The 23,823-nt window shown below is 45.7% G+C and overlaps 1 protein-coding gene across 3 annotated transcripts in view; it reads right to left on the reverse strand.

Moving 5' to 3' along the window:
• SRGAP3 (SLIT-ROBO Rho GTPase activating protein 3) overlaps positions 1 to 23,823 on the reverse strand; it is a 252,906-nt gene that overhangs the window by 93,829 nt on the left and 135,254 nt on the right. For all 3 annotated transcript variants that reach the window (XM_061195572.1, XM_061195574.1, XM_061195575.1), the window contains exon 3: positions 20,505 to 20,667. In XM_061195572.1, coding sequence (XP_061051555.1) covers positions 20,505 to 20,667 — 163 coding nt within the window. The remainder of the gene's footprint in view (positions 1 to 20,504; positions 20,668 to 23,823) is intronic.

Consider the following 23,823-nt stretch of genomic DNA (forward strand, 5'->3'; position numbering starts at 1 on the left):
GGCTCCGTCCTGCATGACCTCAAAGACCCATATCTTCAGCTGTTGCAAAACAGTACAGTTTGGATGGCGCCTCACCACATCAAATTCAAATTATCCAAAACAAAGTTGTGACTTTTCCTCCATCTCCTCAAGTTCAGTCAACGGGATAATATCTTCCCAGACATGGCAACTGGAAATTTGGAGCTATTTTTGACACTTTTTAAAAAAATCCCCCGTCCTCAGTCCAACCTGTCACTGCACCCTGCCTTTGAACCGCCCAGTCCTTTGTTTTCTGCAGCAGGCAATACCCGTTCCCTCCCCACTATCCATTCTTGCCCTTCCTGCTTCCTAACAGAGCTGTGAATTTGGCCCCGCTTTCATCCCTCCAGCCAAATTCTTTCCAGGACGTCGCTGACCCCCATCCCGACTCAAGATGGTAGATTCTGTATGTGTTGTTAGTCTGGGGGTGAGTATATGACAACTGCATGGAAGAGAACTTAGAAGGTTGAGGGGAATTTTAGCTTTCCTACTGAGTGCTAGCAAAAAAGCATGGAGCCCCAGTGGCTACCAGCAGGCCTCTAGGACCAGGAGAGGAAGCAGCCTTGGGTGGCAGAACGAGAAACCTGGCTGCTAATGACCTCCAGAGAAACTGGTTGAACTGAACCCACAGCCTGCCTCCCGGTGAACTTCTACTTCTGTGGATTTACTAGTTAAGCTACTTAAAGCTGGGTTTTCTGTCATTGGCAGCCCAAAGCAACCTAATGGATGCATTTCCCATCACCAGTCCCAGAGCAAGCAATGTCATCATTGTAGGACCCAGATTCGTGAAGCTGCCCCTCAACAAAGTCCTGACTCTGGTCCCCAATTCTGCATGCCCATCCCAATGTCACTTCCTAGAAACGCCTTTTACTGTGTCCCTCTAAGGCTGCCTCAGTGCCTACGGGATCAAGACCCAGCTCTTTAGCTTGCCTTTCAAGGCTCCATGCAACTGGCAGAGGCCTGGTTATGGGGTGGAGAGGGCTAAATTTCAGAGCCACAGAGACCGGGATTGGAGACAGGACTTTAAACCATTTTACCTCTCAGCATCTTCTCTTCCTCGCCTGTAAATTGAGTGCCCGTTACTGTCCTTCTTTGCATTTATAAAGGGAAGTGCAGTGATCTTGCTTGTTTACTTGTTTATTCATTTGTCATTTGTTTCCCCCACTTGAAGGTAAACCCCATGAGGGCAAAGAGACTTTCTGTCCGGTGGTAGACGCTCATATCCCCCAGCTGCTGGGACGGCTGGCAGCAGACAGCCCCCAGCTAAGAGAAAGCTTCAGGGATGGCATCAGAGGATGTGGTGACAAGCCCTCCAAAGACTGACACCTCATCCAAAGATGGATCTATGTGGGGCATAGAGGCCGGTCTCTCCTGTCTCAACCTGGACAGCTCTAAAGGGTTGTGCCCCCTTTAGAACTCCCCGTAGGGCTGGCTAAGACCTTAAGTAAGCCTGCCTGCACTATAGCTTGGCTTCACTCTGCTTCCTCCCCCGCCCTCCCTAGGGGTGGATCCCAAGTACACTCCCTAATCATTCTGCTAAGATGTTAAATTCAGGCCTCAGAGTCAGCTTCCCGGGGTACCCAATCTGCAATGTCTCACTTCCCCACTCTTCCCGGCAAGCCGTAGAGCCTGTCGCATAGTGGGTGTTCATTAAGTATGTTTGTTGAGTGAACCTATGAATGAATCAAGTGACAGTTCCTCTAAGACTTAGTTTCCTTATCTGTAAAAGTGGGACGATGTCACAAGTGTCATGAAGTCCCTGTAAGGATGAAAAAAGATGACGCACGTGACAGCACTGGTATCATACCAGGCACAGGCAAAGAGCTTGGGAAACAGTGGTACAGGCTGAATCAATACCCACTGGATGCCAGGGGCAAGGCTAGGAAGTTGCCCAGAAAAGGGAATTCAAAGTTGAATTTTTTATTAACTCTTCCCAGTTTGGTGGGATCAAGGGTCAAGTACCAAATAATTCTAAGGCATGAGGCAGAAAAGGCTGCAAAAGAGTGAACAAGGAGGCGATGTGGGAAGCAGGGATGAAGAGGCTGGAGGGACCACCACCAGAGCCACCTGACCTTGCATGGATGGCCAGAGACGGCATTCTAGACAGGAGGCACAGCCTGAGCAAAGGCACGGAGGCCGGGAATAGGGAAAAATGTGGTTTGCTAAGAGAGAAGCACAGCAACAGAAGAGCAGAAGATACGCTTGGAAGGCAGGTTGGGCCAGCTCACGGAGGCTCGCGGAGTGCAGGCTTCAGTCAGAGTGCACCTGGGAGCCGCTGAAGGTTCTGGAGCAGCAGAGTCTGATGGCAGACTGTGCTTCTTCAGGAAGATGAAGCTGCGGTAGACGAGGGTGGATTGGATGGAGGCGCTGTAAGTCACCAGAGGGAACCTGCCTGAGTCTCTGCTCTCTCCCCCTCAGCACCAAGCCCGGGCAGGGCTGGCCACAGTGAGTGCTCAGCCAATAGAACTTCAAAGGACTAAAGGCATTTTATTTTTTATGGTTGGGTTTTGTTGGGAAGGGAAAGAGTCTCAACTACAGTTCCAGAAACTACTGAACCCAAACCAAACATTCCATCACGAACGGGAGGCTAAAACCCTGATCATCCCCAGCAGACACCACACCCAGCCCTTGGGGACCCCAGCAGCACTGTATTCGCACTCTCTGTCTGCATTTCTCGCATGGCTTTCATGCCTGCAGAGGTTGGGGTGGTGGGTTGCTTCCTTCAAGCACAGGAAGTGTGCAGACTGTAGAATATGATTACACTGGGCCAAGGAGGGTTCAGCCCTGGTTCCTTGGGGTTGGAAGGACAAAGCCCTGTCTCTCTGACCCCAAAATCTGTAAAATCGGGTGGCAGGTGGCCCCGGCCCTGCTTCTTTTTTTGCCCATGGCTAAGGACAGTTAAACTCCCCTGAGAACCAGATCACTCGGATGGGGGTGGGGGCAGTCCTGGGCATTACAAGACGCTTAGCAGCATTCCTGGCCTATCACCTCTAGATGCCAGGAGCATCCCCTACCCCACCGCAAGCTGTGACAACAAAAATGATCTCCAAGCATTGCCAAATGTTCCCTAGGGGACAAAATCGTCCTGGGTGGAACCGCTGCCCTAGACTTAGGGCTCCAAGTGGCAGCTTCTCAGGCCTGCAGATGCGCTTTATTTGGCCATTCAGTGTTTTCAGAAAATCTGACTCTTTCCAGCATTTAAAAATCAGGAAATTGCCATTACAAGTCCAGATTTTCAGCTTCTCTTGAAAAACTAGAAGATCTAGCGAGGCTGAGCCCCGACTTGGAGCACGGCGGCCCCTCGGATGGGGTTGTGCTCTCCAGTTGGTCACAGCATCTCCCTTCACCCATCCCTTTGAGTTTATGACCCAGAAACCAGTGGGGTCTCACTGGGGGCAGCCGTCTGTATGCCCTGGTGCTCATCAAGGCAGCCATCCCAGACCTGCCAAATCCGAACGTGTGAGAGGATCTTTATACAAGCGCCCTTCTCACATGCCAACCTTTGAGAGCCACCGAAGAGTCTGGTTCCTGAGGCTGAACCTCCTGGCTCCCCTGTGGACCCAGAAACCACTGTCTGCATAGAACCCCACGCCCCTGAACCCATCCTCCTGCCTGCACTACCTCTTCCTGTAGCTCTGTGGCCAGTTCCTCACCTGGCTTTGATTCGATTTACACCAGCATTTATTGAATGGCCTACTAGATACGAGCCTCCACGAGGCACTAATGACACAAAGCTGAGTGAGACCTGGTCCCTGCTCCATCAGCTGCAGCCAGCATTTCTGGAGCACATTCCATTGGTAAACACTGTCCAAAGTCACCTCCATACATTATCTAATGGAAACCTTTAAGGCAGGTACTATTATTTTGCCCGCCTGGCAGATGAGGGCAGGTGGCTCATAAGGGTTAAGCAACTTGCCCCAGGCTGTACAGCTAGGAAGTGGAAGAGCCAGGATTCAACTTTTGGTTGTTCTAACCCCACAACTGGCACTCATAAGGACCTTCTGTGGCCTGTTTCCCCAGGGCCTAGACGAGATGCGGGCACACAGCTGAAGAGAAGCCACTGCAATGCTGTCACAGAGATGAGTCCAGGCCACAAGTCCAGGCTGCAAAGGAGGGCATACCCTCTGGACGCCACCAGCCCATCCGATGTGCTTTCTCACCACTTGTGCAAAAATCTGCATCCTCGGGCCTTACCCTCACTTGCAGGCAGGTCGAGTTCTCCTTGGCCTGGTCCTTCTTGGCCCACCTGCCCTGCTAGGACTAAATCGGCCATGATGGCCATCTCTGGATTCTCCCTTCTTCCTTGTTCTGATAACAAAAGATGAGATACAGGTGGCACTCACCCCTGCTTGTCTGATCACACCAGATGGTCCATCCAGCACGGGACCCAGCCTGACCAGAGCGCTCTGGCGCCTTGTGTCTAGTGACTGGGTCAGAGATGGAAATGTATTCCAGGCTGAGCCAACAAGAATTTTCCCTGCAGCTTTCTAAGAACCATACTCTCAGATCATCTCTCCTCTGGGGTCACCAAGCAAGGACATCAGGGGTCTCAAGCTACCCACCACAAGGAGACTCAGGGCCTCGACAACAGCATTTCTGACCTGATCTAGTGATGCTAAGATTTATCTCTGGACTTTTCCAGCTTACAGAATCCCGTGAATTTCCACCTTTTCTCATGTGAAATAATACTGATGCACCCTGCTTATTTTAGCATGAAGACACCAAAATAACCACAGGGTGAGACAGCCTTCTGAAAACCCTCTACCAAGCACCAGCTTTCAAACAGTTTCTGCAAAAGGACCAATTTTCAACCAACTAGAGAGAGCATAAGCCCCTTAAAGGCTGGGACTCTGGCTTCTCAGAGTGCTGTTCACGAAGACTTGCGCACGAAAGGAACTCCATACTGCCTGTGCGTGAGCTAACCAATACGCAGAGGCAGCGAATGGAGAGGGTAAAAGGGGGCCACCTTTGACTCTCGCTTTTCCGCAAAACACAAGACAAAACCAAATCCTGTACATTCATGTCAAGATGGCACCAGATGACAAAAATTTTTTAACACAATGTTCCTGAGTGAAATCAATGTCTTCACCAAAAGTCCTGCTGTGGATGGCTGAATTTGGTTTTCAATGCAGGGCTAATCTCGCTATTAAGGGGAAACCCTCAGAACTGTTACTACAAATCCTAGGACTTCATGAGCTGTATTTGAAAAGTTCTCTTTGCAAAGGGTATGTTTCTGTCTCCCTCAAGCTAACTCAAATGTGGAGCTGGTCATTCTGCACATCTAGAAAACATTAAAATTCTGGGTTTTAATGACAAGACTCCCTCTCACTTCTCCAGAGGAGACCATTCGAAACAACGCTTAGAAAACTTTAAGGCAGAGAGTAAGGTGGAACCTTCCTCAACTCCAACCATCCCCTTTCATCTCATCAGGCGCTGAGTCAGCAACACCTGCCTCCCTTTTCTCTTTGCTTGATGTTCTCATGTCCAGTTTTCCCCCTTTGGGAACTTTCCATGGTTTTCCTAGTTCTGGGGTTCCAAGGAAATAATGGGAAACAAATATACAAACAAAGTAAAAACAAAAACTCTGTCTCTTTTAGTGCTAATCCACTGCTTCAGCTTATTTTCTCATCAAATAACAAAACTGGAGACCCACAGATGTTCCCCATTTAAATAAATGACATGTAAGCACTGGCCATCTCCCAAAGAGATTGCGTTTTTATTTCCAAAGCAAAGGCTTGAGGGGCGTGTCTTGGAGGGATGGGGCTTCTCCAACTCTGTCCTGGAAGGTCAGTTTATCCCTGAACACAGCCACTTGGACAGCTAACTGGCTGACATTCTCCGGGCCGTGTCCTAGCTTGCCAGTAACTGGGCTGCCACCGCTCTGGCACGTCCCTACCCTTTGCCTCCTAACATCATCCTCAGCCTACACTCTGCCCACTTTCCACCTAGACACTTGTTACTCTTCCCCCTCCCCCCACCTTCTTCCTTTCCCTGCTCCTGGACACCTCCCTTCTTTCCTCCCCTTCCCAAACTAATTTCTATCTGCTGTGGCTGCAACTCCAAATGTTGTCATCTACTTGTTTTTGCAAGGAGCTGGAACACCGGGGCTGGGATATCGGGCAGCAAGGAAACAGGAGGCCCTGCGACCATTCATCAAACGTCCTCGGCAGAAGTGGGCCCCACTAGTGCCTCCCAGGAGGCCAGCAGCAGGCTAAGGCAAAAAGCCTAATGTCGTGTCTGTCACCTTCTTCCCCCCCTAATTCCTCCCAGCATCTCTCTGGGACCCTGTTTGTGCTGAAAGCCTTCATTTTCAGAAATGCTTAAAATAACAGGTCTGAGGATACCTTGGAATGGCATGACCAAGTGACCTGATAAGGTCAGGCTAGGAGTTTCTGGATGTCTTCTAATAATACTAAATATTATTATTCATATAATACTTATCGTTAATAGTAATGCTTAGTACTATTGATATTACTACCAATAATACTTATCATTAAAGAAAATAACAACAATAATAGCTATCATTTCTTTGATCTCTTAGCATGTACCAGGCCCAATGATAACTGCTTTACTGACAATACCTCACGTAAGCCTAATATCAGCCCTTTATGGGATATAACCCCACTGTAACTCCACTTTAAAGATTAGGACACAGAGGCTCAGGGAGGGTGAGTAATTTGCTCAAGATCACAGAGCTAGTAAATGTGATTCTCTCAACAATTCCACTCTGTTGCTTCCACCCTATTGCGGGGAGAGCTATGACTCTATGTGCCTGTAGAATTATTTTCCCCAAACATTCCAAAATAATTATAAAACGGATATTCCTCTGCCTTACCATAAGAAGCATGCTGATATTTAAAAGGCTCTCCTTTAGGTCACTGTCAATATCAGACAACAGACAGTACCCAGTACCGTTCTGTAGAATCTCCTGTTTTCTGTGACCACGTCCTGACCCCACCCCCTGGCTTCCAGGCCAAGGCAGAAGGACACAGCGTGGACTGCTGGGCTGAGTCTCCGTGAAAGCAGAACATACTCAGGAATAATCTTTCCTATGTCCCTGGTTTTTTTCTTTTTTTTGGCAAGAGTGGGGGGACATGAATCTCTCACAGATAAGCATCAATAGGCTCAGGGGACGGTGAGAGTCTCTGTATCCTAAGGAGCGTGACAAATCCGTCTTCCTGAAAAACCAATAGCTACAAAAACCAGAAGCCCCTCAGTTTTGAGCTGTTTTCTCCCCCTCTACATTCTCTTCAAGGTGAATATGGATGTTGTCAGGCTTATCTGTTGGATTCAAAACATTATTGATCACTTATTCCTGCTGAATAACTGACCTGAGATATCTCTCTAACCTCCTTGTCATTTTATGATCTGATCTTCTATTTTATTTGCATTGTTTGTGAATAGGATGTAATAGAGGATTGTACTGGCCTTTCAAAAATGTCTGTATCTATGTATCCACCCACCTATCCACCACCTTCCAACCCATTCACCCATCCACCCATCCACCCATCCACTCATCCACCCATCTACCCATGGACCTACCCATCCACCTATCCACTCATTCCTTTCTATTTCCATATCAACCTCCCTGATCCAGGCCCCTGTCACCTTCCACCACTAACTTGTATATTAGTGTATATGTATAACAACTGAGTCCAGCAACTCTCTTTTCAAAGCCATCAAATACACCAAATCAGTCATCCTTAAACTTGGCTCTGGCCACAACACCCCTACTCAAGAACCTTCAGTGGTTCTTCTTTGTCTAAAAAATAAAGCCCAGCTTCTCACTCTGACACCCAAGGCCCCTTTGATCTGTCTCCAACCTACCTTCCCCCCACCACCACTTAATTTCAGCACTCCAATACTTAAAACACACAGAAGAGTAGAGAGAACGATAACAAACACCCATGACTATGCCCCCCAAATTAGATAACCATTAAGATTTTGCCATTTTTGCTTCAAAATCACTCTTAGGAAGCAAAATGTTACAGAGAGCACTGAAGCATTGTCTCCTTCCTTTTTCCCTCATCCCTCAATAACTCTTGTGAAGCTGGTGTGTATTCTTACCCAGTCCACCTTTGTATAGCTCTGTTTCAGACAGGTATCTAAGAATACAAACAATATGAAGTGTTTGTGTTTTAAATTTATAAAAATAGTATAGTGTACCTTGCTTTCTTCACCCAACATTGTGTTTTCAACTTTTATACACATTGCTTTATGTAGATCTAGTTCCTCCATCTAAATGATGGTATAATAGTCCATCATGTGACTATCCATAGCTTATTTAACCAGTCCCTCCATGATGGCCATTGAGGTGATTTCTCTTTGTTTCTTTACTACAAACACTATTGCAGAAAACCTCCTTGCATAAGGTTTTGTGTGTGTGCAGATATGCTAGAATATCTTAGGTTGTACTTAGAAGTGGAACTGCTGGGATACAGGGTATGTACCTCTTCCTTCTCTGTCACAAGACACTCCCAGTGTTCTCCGAAGGGGCTGAACCAATTTACGTGTTTATTAGGAGGACACAAGTGGCCCTGCTGCTCCACATTCTTGCCAGCACTTGGGATTGTTTGACCAATCTAATGGGAGTCAAACTGCGTCTCATTTTCTTTTATTTTACCTTCTCCTGATTACCTGTAAGTATGAGCATCTTTTCTTATATTTTTAACCATTTAAATTTCATTTTCTGTGACTTATTTGTATCTTTTACCCATGTTCCTATTGGGCTGTTTGCCCTTTTCCAATTTATTTGTGGGAGCTGATTTTTATATTCAGGTTACTAACCTTTTATTAATTCTATGCATGCCAAATATCTTTTCCTTGCCTGGTCTGTACCTTCCCCTTATTTATTTGTTGCAGTTGTTGTTGTATAGAAGATTTTTAAAATTTTTATATAATGGAATTTATCAATATTTTCCTTTATGGTGTGTGCTTTTTTGTTTTATGTTTTATGTTTAAGCAACCTTTTCCTACTCGCCAAGGTTTTAAATAGAATCTTCTACATTTTCTTCCAAAATTTTTTAAAGTTTTGTTTTTTACCTTTAGCACTTTAATCCATCTAGAATATATTTTTGGGAACTAAGGTGGAGGTCTAATTTTATTCCATATGGAAAAAAAAGTGTGTGTGTGTGTGCATGTGTGTGTGTGTGTGTGTGCTTGTGTGTGTTTAAACCAGTTCCTAAAAAATAATAAGAAATGGACAAGCAACCAGTGGAATCAGATCCATTTACTAAACAGGCTATCCTTTCCCCTAATCTGTAATGCACCACTGCCATATACTGTGTTCCCATTTGTGGGGGCTTTGTTTCTGGGCTCTGATCTGGCCCATCGGTTAGTTTGCCTAGCACTGGTCTAATACTACCTGTTTTACTGACCAGCACTTAAGAGGAAGTCTTGATATCTGATAAGGCAAATGCTCCAACAAATACCAAAAAAATAGAGCCTACACGCCTTCTTTTCTTTTTATGGGGCAATCAAGTTAAAAATTAAAAGCAAGTAAAAAGCTTTAAAGAAAATCTTTGGAACTAAAATATGCATAATTCTGAAAAATTTATGGGGCAAAGAAGAAATTGCAAAATGGAAATTATGAAATATTTATATCTGAATGACAATGAAAACATCACTTATCAAAATTCCTAGGATGGGGCTTCCCTGGTGGTGCAGTGGTTGAGAATCTGCCTGCTAATGCAGGGGACACGGGTTCGAGCCCTGGTCTGGGAAGATCCCACATGCCGCAGAGCAGCTAGGCCCGTGAGCCACAGTTACTGAGCCTGCGCGTCTGGAGCCTGTGCTCCGCAACAAGAGAGGCCGCGATAGTGAGAGGCCCGCGCACCGCGATGAAGAGTGGCTCCCGCTTGCCGCAACTAGAGAAAGCCCTCGCACAGAAACGAAGACCCAACACAGCCATAAATAAATTATTTAATTAATTAATTTTTTAAAAAAAGGTAATAATATTCTTATTTTAAAAAAAATTCCTAGGATGCAGCTAATTTATAGCATTAATGGCATTAATTTTCCATCATTCTTGTTTTCTAATGTATGCATTTTTTCTAAACTTTGGTTTCTGCTCTGTTAGATTCTTTTTTTTTTAATTAATTAATTTATTTATTTATTTCTGGCTGCATTGGGTCTTCGTTGTTGTGCGCAGGCTTTCTCTAGTTGCTGCGAGCAGGGGCTATTCCTCATTGCGGTGCACAGGCTTCTCATTGCAGTGGCTTCTCTTGTTGCGCAGCATGGGCTCTAGGCGCACGGGCTTCAGTAGTTGCAGCCCGTGGGCTCAGTAGTTGTGGCTTGCGGGTTCTAGAGCACAGGCTCAGTAGTTGTGGCACACGGGCTTAGTTGCTCCGCGGCATGTGGGATCTTCCCGGACCAGGGCTCGAACCTATGTCTCCTGCATTGGCAGGCGGATTCTTAACCATTGTGCCACCAGGGAAGCCCTAATGTATGCATTTTTAAATTACATTTTCTAATTGGATGTGGCAGGCACACAGGAATGTTATTAATTTTTATATATTGATCTTGTAATCAGCCATCTTGCTGAACGCTTCAGCAGGATGTGTGAGATTTACTGGTGGTTTTCGGTTAACACCCTTTATTAGACTAAGGAGGTTTCTATTTATTCCTAATTCGCTAAGAGTTAAATGGTGAAAAGATAGAAGCATGCTTTTTAAAAGTCAAGATAGTATTCAATATCTTGTGATAAACCATAATGGAAAAGAACATGAAGAAGAATGTATATATGTATAACTGAGTCACTTTGCTGTACAGCGGTAATTAACACAACATTGTAAATCAACTATACTTGGATAAAAAATAAATTTAAAAAAACGTCAAGAATGCCATTTCTCTCCCATTTCCCTCTACACTATACCAATTGAGGTCCAAACCAATATAATAAGGCAAGAAAAAGAAATGAGGTTATAAAAAAAAAAAAAGAAAGACCACCATCAGTTAGAACTAATCAGTGAGTGGTTTCCTGAGCATACTTTCTTATTTCTGACCCTTTATTTAACCTGTGTGCCTGAATGTTCCTTCATCCCGTCTCTAAACTTAATTCTCACCATGTTCTTTCTCGAAGTCCCAATAATCATCCTAATAATAGCTAATATTTAATGATTGCTTACTGTGTACCAGGTAGGCATTTTATATCATCATTTTTTAATCCTTACAACAACCCTAAGAAAGAGGCTTTTTATTAGCTTCCTTTTGAAAATGTTGAAAGTCAGTGGTTTAGGGATTAGGTTGAGCTCACACATCTGGAAAGTTGGCAGAACAGGGATTACGCAGTCTGTCCATACCCCTAACCACTGCAGTAGACTGCAACGCTGGCCGACCTGCTCATGATCTGGGACCCAGATTTTTCTGCCAATGTGCCTTTGCTTTTGTCTAGAATCCTATCTCTCACTTTTCCCAGATCTCTGCATATCCACTGGGGACACAGCAATGCACCACTCAGATCCCCTTCAGGACTGGAGGACTTATTCCCCCAGATATGGGGAGTGCTCCCGGCAGGCACCCCCAGCTATCAGCCCTATTTGGAACTGCCTCACCAAAGAGGCACCTACCCAAGGCCACATGCCCTCCCAGGAGCAACACGATGGTATAAAGGCCTAGCTTCCTCGCCACAACCCAGGACAACCGGGAAGGGCCACCCCAGCCTCAGAGCTCCCCAAGGAGTCATTTGAGGCCTTTCTTGCAAATTCCCTGAATCCTGCCTCCCTCCCTTCCTTCTGCAGTGGGGACCCCAAGAACACTTGATAATACACCCCTGCACCATAATCACTGTCTGAGAGTCAGCTTCCTGGGAACCCAAGCTGGCATAGATCCTAATCCTCACTTCAAGATTCACTTCAAATGCTGCATCCTCAACATAAAACCTTCTCCAAAGTGTCCCCCAGCCCAGATTAGAAGTCCTCCTCCCTCTGAACCAACTTCCCTTTCTGCTGTATTTGCATCACTGATACACATCTGTCTTCACTTCCATTGTTCACTGCCAGCTCCTTGAGGGAAGTCACTGTGTCTGATTCATCTCTCTATCTTCTTTAGCATCTGCCTTTACCACTAAGCATGGGCTCTGGGGTCAGACAAATCTGGATTCAAACCCCAGCTTCACCTTTACAGGCATCAGTTTCCTCATCTGCAAAATGGGGGTGATGACAGCATCTTCCTCTAAGGCTTTAAGAAGTGAACGCTTAGCCCAGAGCCCGGCATACAGTAAGCACTCACTAATTGTTTGTTATCTATGATTACTGCTTATCTATTGTCACAAAAGCACTAATACATGTTTGCTGAGTGAGTTGGGAACATGGCGACCAGCTCAGCAGCCTCAACTAGCAGAGCGATCGTTCACAACTTGTCTCCCTGGCAGACGGTGGAGACGGCTGAAGGCTCCTCGTCCCTGGCAGTCTGCCCACTTCACTCTCTCTCTCTCTGTGCAGGCCTCAGAGCTGGACCCTCCAGCATGCAAACCCTCACTCTCTCCTGCAACCCAAAAATAAAAAATAAACTTGGCTTTGAATCCAAGGCCATTGGTGCTTTTGATCTTGGTCACAAAGCAAGGCAATTATTGGATACAAAAGCCCTGATTTATTTATGAAATGCGACGGACATCTTCAAGGCAGGAACGAAAAAGCTCACTGAAGACCAAGCCCTTATTGCCACGCGGTGAATGGCTGCTTTCAAACACAAGCCCCCCGAATGCCCTCTCTTCTCTGCTAAGAGTCTTTCCTCATTAGCGCTTCCTTCAGAACACCGCAGCTTCCAACAGTCAAACTCACTCCACGGCTGGGGCAAGTAATTAAATTCTGCAGGCATCAGAGCAGAGAATAATGGATGGCTATTGTTAAGGAAGCTGAGGCTGGAAATGAAATGGGCTTCAACGCCCAGCTCAGAAATGGTTGGGGCGGGAAGAGAGAGCAAGCAGGGTGCAGATGGACCCTCCCTGTTGGTGCACCACGGGGGGCAGTGGATTCAGGACTGGACCTGGAGTAGAGAACCTGCGTCTGGGGCCGGATTCTGTGCTTACCGGAGGTGGGCCTGCATTTCCTCACCTGGAAAACCAGGAGGTTGGACTAGGTTAAGTCATTCCCCATGTGTGAGCCCCAGATCAGCAGCATCAGCAGCGCCTGGGAACTCGTTAGAAATGCAGATTCTCAGGCCTCACTCCAACCTGGTGAATCAGAAGCTGTGGGCATGGGGCCCAGCAATCCCTGTTTAACAAGCCCTCCAGGTGATTCTGATGCTAGACTTTGAGAAGCATTGTTAGATCATGTTTAAAGATGAGGCCACAAACTCAAATGCACAAAGGGCCAAGGAGCTAAAATAAAGGGGTCGGTGTCATGCACCAGACAACCCGCAGGGGCTGTGGGGCAGTGGAGCGAGTGTGCCCAGCCTGAAGGGCCAGCGGCTACTCAGCTCTGGACAACTACCGCCAAGTATGACCCCATGTTGTTCTGGTACTGTCAGAGCTTCTGGTTTTTCAAGAGGAATACAAAATTCTGATTTTTATGCGAAATCCCACAATTTTAAAATATTGGTTGAAGTTTTCTTAACATAGTGAGGGCCAAGCAGATTACACTTGAGAACCAAATTCAGCTGTGGACCACCATTTTGCAGCCTCCGTTCCAAGCTGCCTTGGACCCCCATCATGACACTTTGTCCCCTGTGCTCTTGCCTTTGTCCTAACACTGAACTCCTAACCTCCTTTCCCCACTTGGGAGACTCCTATTCATCCTTCAACATCCAATTCAAGCATCACCTCCACTGTGAACTCGTTCTCAACCCTCTGCCCCACTTTCCACCTTCTCTACTAAGAAAGTAGAGAAGAATCAAACACGGGGCCAAAGAATTGACACGTAGAAGAAGGTAACACGGAGGAGGAAGACATGGAGAAGTTATAAAACAGGCTTTTCCCACAGAGGAGGAAATGAGGAAACTCTTGGAAAAGTTACCGTATTGCTGCTTGAAAAATCGCTTAAATAAGGACACTGATCCCATTTGAGCAGAATCTAATAATATGAAGTTTTAAAAGGGCAAATATAAAAACACACAAGGACAGAATTCATAGGACAGATTAAAAAACATTTGGTACAAAATCCCCCAGAGATTTGAGCTGAGAGTTCAGAGTGGGTCAAATGCGCTGAGACGATCATGAAAAAGGCAAGTGCCTTCATAGGTTTCATTATTAGAAATAAAGTGTCTAGACAGCCCTGCTCTCCTCTTAGCTGGTCAGAGCTTTCTGGAGTGCTCTGAGTGGTTCTGAATATTAACTTATGCCGGTCAGAGAAGCCCTGGAGCCTGACCCAGGAGGAGAGAAAACGCAAAGCCAAGTCACGGGGGTCAACTGAAGGAACCTGGCATGTTTACCCAGAGGCGGGAAGGGCCTGGGTGTGTGGTCATGCGTAACTGATGGATTTCCACGTGGATTGATCTAGGTGGCCCGCAGGACCTGTGAGTGGAAACCCTGAAAGATTTCATCTCAACATTGGGGAGAATTTTCTATTGGTCTCGGTTGTCCCCAAATGCAATGCAAGGTAATGAATGCCCATTATTGGGGGAGATCTGGCAGAGAGAGGACAGCTCATGAAGAGGATGATAAAAGGACTGGAACAGAAGGCCTAGTGGACACCCATTGTTTTATTTCACCCTTCTTGTAAGAGCACCCAGTTTTTCCTGGGGAACCACCCTCAGCCATCCTTTGCCCTATGCATCAGGGGGAGTTGAATGTATGCCCAGCTTCAGGAGCACTCGTGTGACCCACACTGGTCCAGTCAGAGCCTGTAAGACCCAATTCTGGGAGAAGGGACCTCTCACTTTCCGCTGAACTTGAAGCAGGTAGGATGTAAGCCTGGGGCTGCAGGGGCCATGTGGTCATCACAGAGAGAGAGACTGACTATGCATGAGCCCTTCTCCCACCCCTCTTTAAAAACAAAACAAAACAAAACAAAAAACTGGAAAACAAAGAAAACTGGCACAGAATTGCAGAGAGATTGGGTTCTGACAACACCCTTTGTGCCCTTGAAGCCCCCATGCCTGAAGCCAGTCTTGGCTCGGAAGAGCCGATAAGCTCCCTTTCCTCCCTCAAGCCCCTTGAGCTGGGTTTCTGTTGTTTGCAAACGTAAGAGTCCTGGTCACTACGGTGGCTGCTAAGCGCTCATCCAGTCCATTTGACTCTGGTGGATCCACGTCTCACAGTTAAAGCAAGGGCCACCTGCATGCCCAAGTCCATTTGCCCAGATGAAGCCTAGAATGGCTGTGGAATGAGAAGTGCTGCTTCCAGGCATAACACACTGCACTGCAGAAGGGGAAACGGAGAATCAGGAAAAGGTGAGTTATTAAGTCAAAGAGCATTCTGCACCACTGAGGAGCTGGCAGGTGGAGCAGCTGCCCCAGGCCCAGGCACAGGCAGGACACCTGGCCTGGAAGCCACTCCCACCTCCTGCAGAGGCAGTGCCAGAATGTGACTTGGCAGATGGCAAAGGACTCCCACCCCAAGTGTAGCACTGTCTCCATCTCCACTTCCCAGATGAGAAAACTGAGGCTCAGAGAGACTCGCCCAGGGTCACAATGTCAGTGACAGGTGATTCTGAGACAGACTCCAACACCCCAGCCGTGCTGCCTCCTGGAAGTGGTGACAACTGGCCATTCTCAGGCTTTACCTTCTCATCTGTAAAATGGGCTAAGTGATGATCCTGTTCCCCAGTCTGACTAGAGACCAGCCCCTGCAGTCGTTTGAGGTCTGCAGAACTATTATTATGTAAGGATGCAGGGCTCAGGGCTGAGATCATCTATAACTGATGTGACACAAGGGGGCCACGCTGTGCTAAATCAGCCAGTCAGGCCCCGTCCCCAGCTCTCTCTTGGCCCAGAGGGGCCGGGTCGTTTCCTTTGTTCCACAGGCACAGAGCTGGTAACAAGGCAGCCAGGAGCTCAGCTGTAGACCTTTTTTCATTATTTTCCACCCTGTTAACCTCCATCACAAGTGAGGCTGCTGTCAGCCTAAATGAGAGCTGAAAAGATTTATCTCACTTGTCCCAGGGCTCAGCTCAGGAAAAGACCCTTCATTTCCTAAAGGCCCTGATGACCCTTTCTCTGTGAGTCCCTCCCACCCAGAAAAAAAGATGTGACAGTGGCAGCGGCAGGCAGGGGCTTGTGATGGGACCAAGCAATCTGAATCCCTTCAGTTTGGCTTTGCAAAGCACTATGTGAATTTTTTTTTTATTGCACTGTATTTACCTTTCTAATTATGTTTGCTTATGCAAATATTAAAGTTAGACTACACTTCATAAACACAGCCCCAGGAGGAGACCAGAGCAGATTGTGTGGCGGGGGGTGGGGGGGGCAGGGGGAATTAGCTTGCAGTTACAATTTTGCTATAGAAGTCATCCTCAAAGTGAACAATCCACATACAGACCAGGGAGAGATGACTATATTTCAAACCAACTTGTCTTCTTCCTCTGTGTGTCTAGCAATCCCAGGTCGCCTCTTCCCTAAAACTGGTGCCTGGCAAGAACAGATGAGCTGGATCATTTTAGTAGTAATAGTCTCTTACATTCGTATTATAATAGCCAGCTTTCCTGAGCACTTACTCAGTGCCAGGCACTGCTTTCCATGCTTTACTTGGGATTAATAACCCTCTTAACCCAAGCAACTGCCCTGTGGGTATTTCTATCCCCATTTCACAAATAAGGAAACAGGCTCAGAGAATTTCAGTAACAAACCCAAAGACACACAGCTAATAAACAATGGAACCAGGATTATGAAGCCAGAAATTTAAGACTTCTGGACCCAAAGACTATACCCTGAACCACTTCTCAATAATACCCACCTCTTTCACTTGCACCATTTCATTTAACCCTCATACTGCCCCTGGGAAGTAGCTGATCTTAACCTCATTAGATAGACAAACAAATGAGGAAAATTTGACCCTAAAATTCGTGTTACAGAAACAGATCTTAAGAAAATAGCAGTGGCCCAGCCAACATTGTTCTCAATGGTGAAAAACTGAAACTATTTCCACTAAGATCAGGAACAAGACAAGGTTGCCCACTCTCACCACTATTATTCAACATAGTTTTGGAAGTTTTAGCCACAGTAATCAGAGAAGAAAAAGAAACAAAAAGAATCCAAATCGGAAAAGAAGAAGTAAAACTGTCACTGTTTGCAGATGACATGATACTATACATAGAGAATCCTAAAGATGCTACCAGAAAGCTACTAGAGCTAATCAATGAATTTGGTAAAGTAGCAGGATACAAAATTAATGCACAGAAATCTCTTGCGTTCCTATACACTAATGATGAAAAATCTGAAAGAGAAATTAAAGAAACACTCCCATTTACCATTGCAACAAAAAGAATAAAATACCTAGGAATAAACCTACCTAAGGAGGTAAAAAGACCTGTACTCAGAAAACTATAAGACACTAATGAAAGAAATCAAAGATGACACAAACAGATGGAGAGATATACCATGTTCTTGGACTGGAAGAATCAACATTGTGAAAATGACTATACTACCCAAAGCAATCTACAGATTCAATGCAATCCCTATCAAACTACCAATGACATTTTTCACAGAACTAGAACAAAAAATTTTACAATTCATAAGGAAACACAAAAGACTCCGAATAGCCAAAGCAATCTTGAGAAAGAAAAATGGAGCTGGAGGAATCAGGCTCCCGGACTTCAGAGTATACTACAAAGCTACAGTAATCAAGACAGTATGGTACTGGCACAAAAACAGGAATATAGATCAATGGAACAGGATAGAAAGCCCAGAGGTAAACCCACGCACATATGGTCACCTTATCTTTGATAAAGGAGGCAAGAGTATACAATGGAGAAAAGACAGCCTCTTCAATAAGTGGTGCTGGGAAAACTGGACAGCTACATGTACAAGAATGAAATTAGAACACTCTGTAACACCATACACAAAAATAAACAAAAAATGGATTAAAGACCTAAATGTAAGGTCAGACACTATAAAACTCTTAGAGGAAAACATAGGCAGAACACTCTATGACATAAATCACAGCAAGATCCTTTTTGACCCACCTCCTAGAGCAATGGAAATAAAAACAAAAATAAACAAATGGGACCTAATGAAACTTAAAAGCTTTTGCACAGCAAAGGAAACCATAAACAAGACGAAAAGACAACCCTCAAAATGGGAGAAAATATTTGCAAATGAAGCAACTGACAAAAGATTAATCACCAAAATATACAAGTAGCTCATGCAGCTCAATATCAAAAAAACAAACAACCCAATCCAAAAATGGGCAGAAGACCTAAATAGACATTTCTCCAAAGAAGATATACAGATTGCCAACAAACACATGAAAGGATGCTCAACATCACTAATTGTTAGAGAAATGCAAATCAAAACTACAATGAGGTATCACCTCACACCGGTCAGAATGGCCATCATCAAAAAATCAACAAACAATAAATGCTGGAGAGGGTGTGGAGAAAAGGGTAACCTCCTGCACTGTTGGTGGGAATGTAAATTGATACAGCCACTATGGAGAACAGTATGGAGGTTCCTCAAAAAACTAAAAATAGAACTACCATATGACCCAGCAATCCCACTACTGGGCATATACCCTGAGAAAACCATAATTCAAAGAGTCATGTACCACAATGTTCATTGCAGCACTATTTACAATAGGAAGGACATGGAAGCAACCTAAATGTCCATCAACAGATGAATGGATAAAGAAGACGTGGCATATATATACAATGGAATATTATTCAGCCATAAAAAGAAACAAAATTGAGTTACTTGTAATGAGGTGGATGGACCTAGAGACTGTCATACAGAGTGAAGTAAGTCAGAAAGAGAAAAACAAATACCGTATGCTAACACATATATATGGAATCTAAAAAAAAAAAAGGTTCTGAAGAACCTAGGGGCAGGACAGGAATAAAAATGCAGACACAGAGAATGGACTTGAGGACACGGGGAGGGGGAAGGGTAAGCTGGGACGAAGTGAGAGAGTGGCATGGACATATATACACTACCAAATGTAAAACAGATAGCTAGTGGGAAGCAGCTGCATTGCGCAGGGAGACCAGCTCGGTGCTTTGTGTCCACCTAGAGGGGTGGGATAGGGAGGATGGGAGGGAGACGCAAGAGGGAGGAGATATGGGGATATATGTATACGTATAGCTGATTCACTTTGTTATACAGAAGAAACTAACACACCATAGTAAAGCAATTATACTCCAATAAAGATGTTAAAAAAAAAAAAAGAAAATAGCAGTGGCCCATCAACAGATGAATGGATAAAGTACATGTGGTATATCTATATATACATACACAATGGAATATTATTCAGCCATAAAAAAAGAATGAAATTCTGCTATTTGCAGCAACGTGGATGGACCTAGAGAATATTATGCTTAGTGAAGTAAGTCAGACAAAGACAAATACTATATCACTTATATGTGGAATCTAAAAAATAATACAAATGAATGTATATGCAAAACAGAAACAGACACACAGATATAGAAAACAAACTACTGGTTACCAAAAGGGAGAGGGGCAAGTTAGTGGTATGGGATTAAGAGACACAAACTACAATAAATGAAATAAATAAGCAACAAGGATATATTGCATAGTACAGGGAAATATAGCCATTATCTTATAACTTTTAATGGAGTACAATCTACAAAAATACTGAATCACTATGCTATACACCTAAAACTAATAGAATATTGTAAATAAACTATACTTCAATTAAAATAGTGAATGTGACAAAGGTGTATATAAAAGAAGTTCACAGCAGCAATATTTATAATAATATGGAAATCACTGAAGCGTTCAACAATAAGGAATTGGTTAAATAAACTAGCGTACATCTATATGATGAAATATTATGCAATCTTTCAAAATGTTGTGGAATTATATTTATTGATATGGGAAAATTTTGTAATCCAGTGTTATATAATTTGTTAGGTGACATAAGCAGAGAGTAAAATCGTATATGCAGTCTGATCTCATTTGGGAAAAGTACATACATATTCTAGAAAGTGTATAAAATCAGCACTCATAGAAAATGTATTTACATATGTACATATAAAGAAGTTCCTATGACAACCAAAGTGATTATGGCTGAGTGATAGCATTTCAGGTGACGTTAATTTCTAAGTGTTTGTTTGTTTTTGAATTTTATTTTATTTTATTTTTTATATAAGTGTGAGCTCACCTCTATGTTTCCAAATCTCCTACAACGAGTGTACTACTTACCTAACCATGCAAAGGTTTTTATTTTTGTGGTGATGGTGGTTGCTGAAGTGGCTGAGCCCCCCAGCCATATACAGGACTCAAACTCAGGGTGTGGGGTGCCGAGTCCAGGCCTCAGCCCCCCGCACCCTTCAACATGCCTGCCCTCTGGTCCCATGTCCCCAAACCACACCCCACCGTGGCTGGCTGTCTTGCCAAGGCCAGCCTGGGGCAGAAACTCGGGTGGCCCAAGTACCCACCTTTTTGAAGAGTCTGATGACATCCTCGCTGATTTGGGAGAGGCGGACGATGACATTGTTCATGAAGATGTCATTGAGGGTGGCATGGTCTCGGCTCTCCCGCCTGGTCTGATGCAGGACTAGATACCAACAGTTCACGGGCGAGAGGAGATACTGGTCCTTCCTGTGGAAACCAAGACAGCTCAGGTTGGCTTCTCTGAAACTGCCAGCCACACAGTGTTCTACGTTGTCACCCACCGCGGCTCTTTTGACCCTCATGGGGCCCTTTCAAACTCGTTTTATTATAACATATTTAACAGCTGGGGCAACAGAGACCATGAGGAAGCAATCCTCCCAAGGTCACAGAGCAGTGCTGGGGCCAAAACCCAGGTCTTTGACTAGAAGTCCTATCCCATCCTACTCTCCCATTGGATGTGACACTTGCTACATGTATCTCTCCCTTCTGAGAGGAAGCTGTCTTCCGTGGAGTTAAGAAATACTAAACCAGTTGTGCTTGAAATTCTTGTATGAGTTCTAGAAATATCCAGGGGAAAGAAAAAAAAATGGACCCTTTCCTTCCCCTCCTTGCCTCCCCCAACCCCCGGGGGGTCCCTCAGGCTCTTAACCTTTTTGTCCTCCTCCAGGGTCAGTCCTGGTCTCTTGGCCTCTTGGAAACACATTCCTTTGCCCCTCAATGGAGCTGAGGGCCTGGAGGATTTCAGGTTCTATACTTGGGAGGAGAGCCTAAGGAAATCTGCTTTTGAGTGAAGTACACACAAGACAAATCTTGGTCCTTCAATGACTGACACATTCTTAGTGTCCTCTAGCTGGGCATTATGCTAAAACAGTTCTCAAAGTGTCGGGGTCCCCAGACCAGCAGCAGCATCGCCTGGGGTCTCTCAGAAATGAAGGCTCTTGAGCCTCACTCCAGCCCTGCTGAATCAGAACCTTTGGAGGTGACCCGGTGATCTGGGTTTTAACAAGCCCTCCAAGCTGCTGATTCACACGCAAGTCTGAGAACCACAGATCTATGCACCTGTGTTTCCCTAAATTTGGGAAATGGGATATTTCTAAAAATGAAATGGGGGATATCTCTCTTCTCTGTGCTTTACCAAAGACCCCTCTGTTAGTCTCAATAAAGTGTATATATCCTAGTGTCCAGGAAGACAGTAAAGGACAATCAGAAACCAAAATCAAACCAATAATCCCATGTTGCCACACGGGGCATCTGGCATGTGTACTTGACCTATGACCCTTCCTCCACTTTCCAAGGCGGGAAGGTGATGTTGGGGCAGAGGCCCATCCACCACCTAGGATGACTGGCTCAAGGTCCAGTCCCCCAGGCCTGCCTGGCTCCCCCGGGGGGCTGGCCATGGTTCTCTGAGGAAATGCGGCCTCCCACGATCAGTGTTTCTGAGGAAGGGAATTCTGCTGACTTCCGCTTTGACCACATCATCCTCCCAAAGTCAAGTGGAAGTGTAGCCCTGAGGGCCTCTGGGCAGCCACAGCACGTACACCCCTCACTGCACCCAAAGCCTGAGCTTGGGAAGGATAGGTGAGGAGAGGCCAGTTGACTTTTCTTTCTGTCACCAAACGGGCTTAAAAATCTGCCCAGGTAGCCGGAATTTGGGAGAAAGGAATTTGGTTGAGAGAGAGGATGGATATGTTAGAGACCTCTAAGGAAAATGGAGGAGACATTATGCTGTAAGAGAAACGAAGCAGTTTCTCCTTTGTTTATAGCCTAGAGAAAAAGCCAGAACACTGAAATCCAACAGCCCAGCACAAATCCCTCAGCATTTATTCCATGTCAGGTCTCAGGTGGGCTCTGGGTGGCCGTTGACACAGACCTGCCTCGGAGGGGCTCCTAATGAGGTGGCTGAGGCAGAAGGATTACAGTGGAAGGTGCTGAAGCGCTGGGATAGAAACACGCAGAGCATCCGTTCTGCGTGAGAAGCTGGAGAAAACGCGGAGCCCACTCCACGTCCCCGTCACACAGTCCCCTTTGCTTTCCTGCCAGCTTCTTCCCGCCTGGGGTCTTCACGCGCGCTGTGCCATCTGGAGTGCGTGAGCCCCTGCTTTTCTCTCTTCCTCTGAGTTTTGGCTTAAATGATACTCCCTGGAGAGCGTGCCTCTGACCTCGCTCTAGGGCAGCGGTTCTCAGAGGTGGTCCCCAGCCCAGATGCATCAGCTTCACTTTGAAATTTGTTGGAAATGCAAATTGTCGGGGCCACTCCAGACCACTTAAGAAGAAATCCTGGAGGTGGGACCAGCACCTGTGTTTTGACCAGCCCTCCAGGGGATCGCGATGCACTCTCAGGTTTGAGAATTTCTGCCTTAAGGAGTTTCCACTCCCCACCCATCACCCTACTCGAAGTTCTGTGAGAGCAGGAACTGTTTCTGTCTTAGTCACCATATCCAGTGCCCAGCAATGTGCCTGACATGTAGTAGGTGCTGTAGAAGAGAAACCCAACAGAAAAGGTCACATTTGTGCTGGGTCTTGAAGAATAGGTAGGAGTTTTCCAAATAGAGGGGCAGAGAGATGGAATTGTAGGCAGAGGGACCTGTGGATACAAAGATAGAGAAGCAGCTCAGCAGAGATAGAATTCTGAGTGTGTTAGGGGAGGACATAAGGATGGGGAGACAGGTTAAAGGCTTGATTGTGGGGAATCGAACGCCAGCCTAATGAGTTGGGATTTTATCATCTAGGCCATATGGTTCTCAACCCAGGTTGCACACTAAAATCACCTGGGAAGCTTTTAAAAAACACCAAGACCCAGGCCCCACCCAAGACCAACTGAGTCAGAATCTCTGGGGGTAGAACCTTGGTATTTTTTATACATTCTCTATAAGATTCTAATGTGCACCCAGGGTTAAGAATGCCTGCTGTAGGCAGTGGAGAGTCATGGAAGTTATTTAAGCAGAGGTATGATCTAACCAATGTGTGTCTTAGAAAGATCATTGCGGGCAGACTGGAGGATGATGGACAGATGAGTGGGTGGGTGGATGGGTTGGTGGGTGGGTGGATTGTGGGGTGGATAGATGGGTGGATGGATGAGCAGGTGGATGAGTGGAGGGCTGGATGGGTGTGGGCAGAGGTGTGGGGCTGGAGGCAGGAGGACCAGTCAGGAGGTGACCCTAGTCCAGGAAAAGAGAGATGATGAGGGCCTGGGTGGTGGCCAGAGAAGGGTGAATTTAAGAGGCTCCTCACCAAGAGAGCAGAGAATCTTGGAGACTTCCTGGAAATAGAGAGGGGGTGGGGGAGGGGGAAGTGGATGGTGATTCTGAGATTTGGATCTCAGGCGACTGGTTGGATGCTGATGACATGAACCAAGATAAGAAC

Source organism: Eubalaena glacialis, chromosome 7 (assembly GCF_028564815.1).
Source record: "Eubalaena glacialis isolate mEubGla1 chromosome 7, mEubGla1.1.hap2.+ XY, whole genome shotgun sequence".
Taxonomy (NCBI): Eukaryota; Metazoa; Chordata; class Mammalia; order Artiodactyla; family Balaenidae; genus Eubalaena; species Eubalaena glacialis.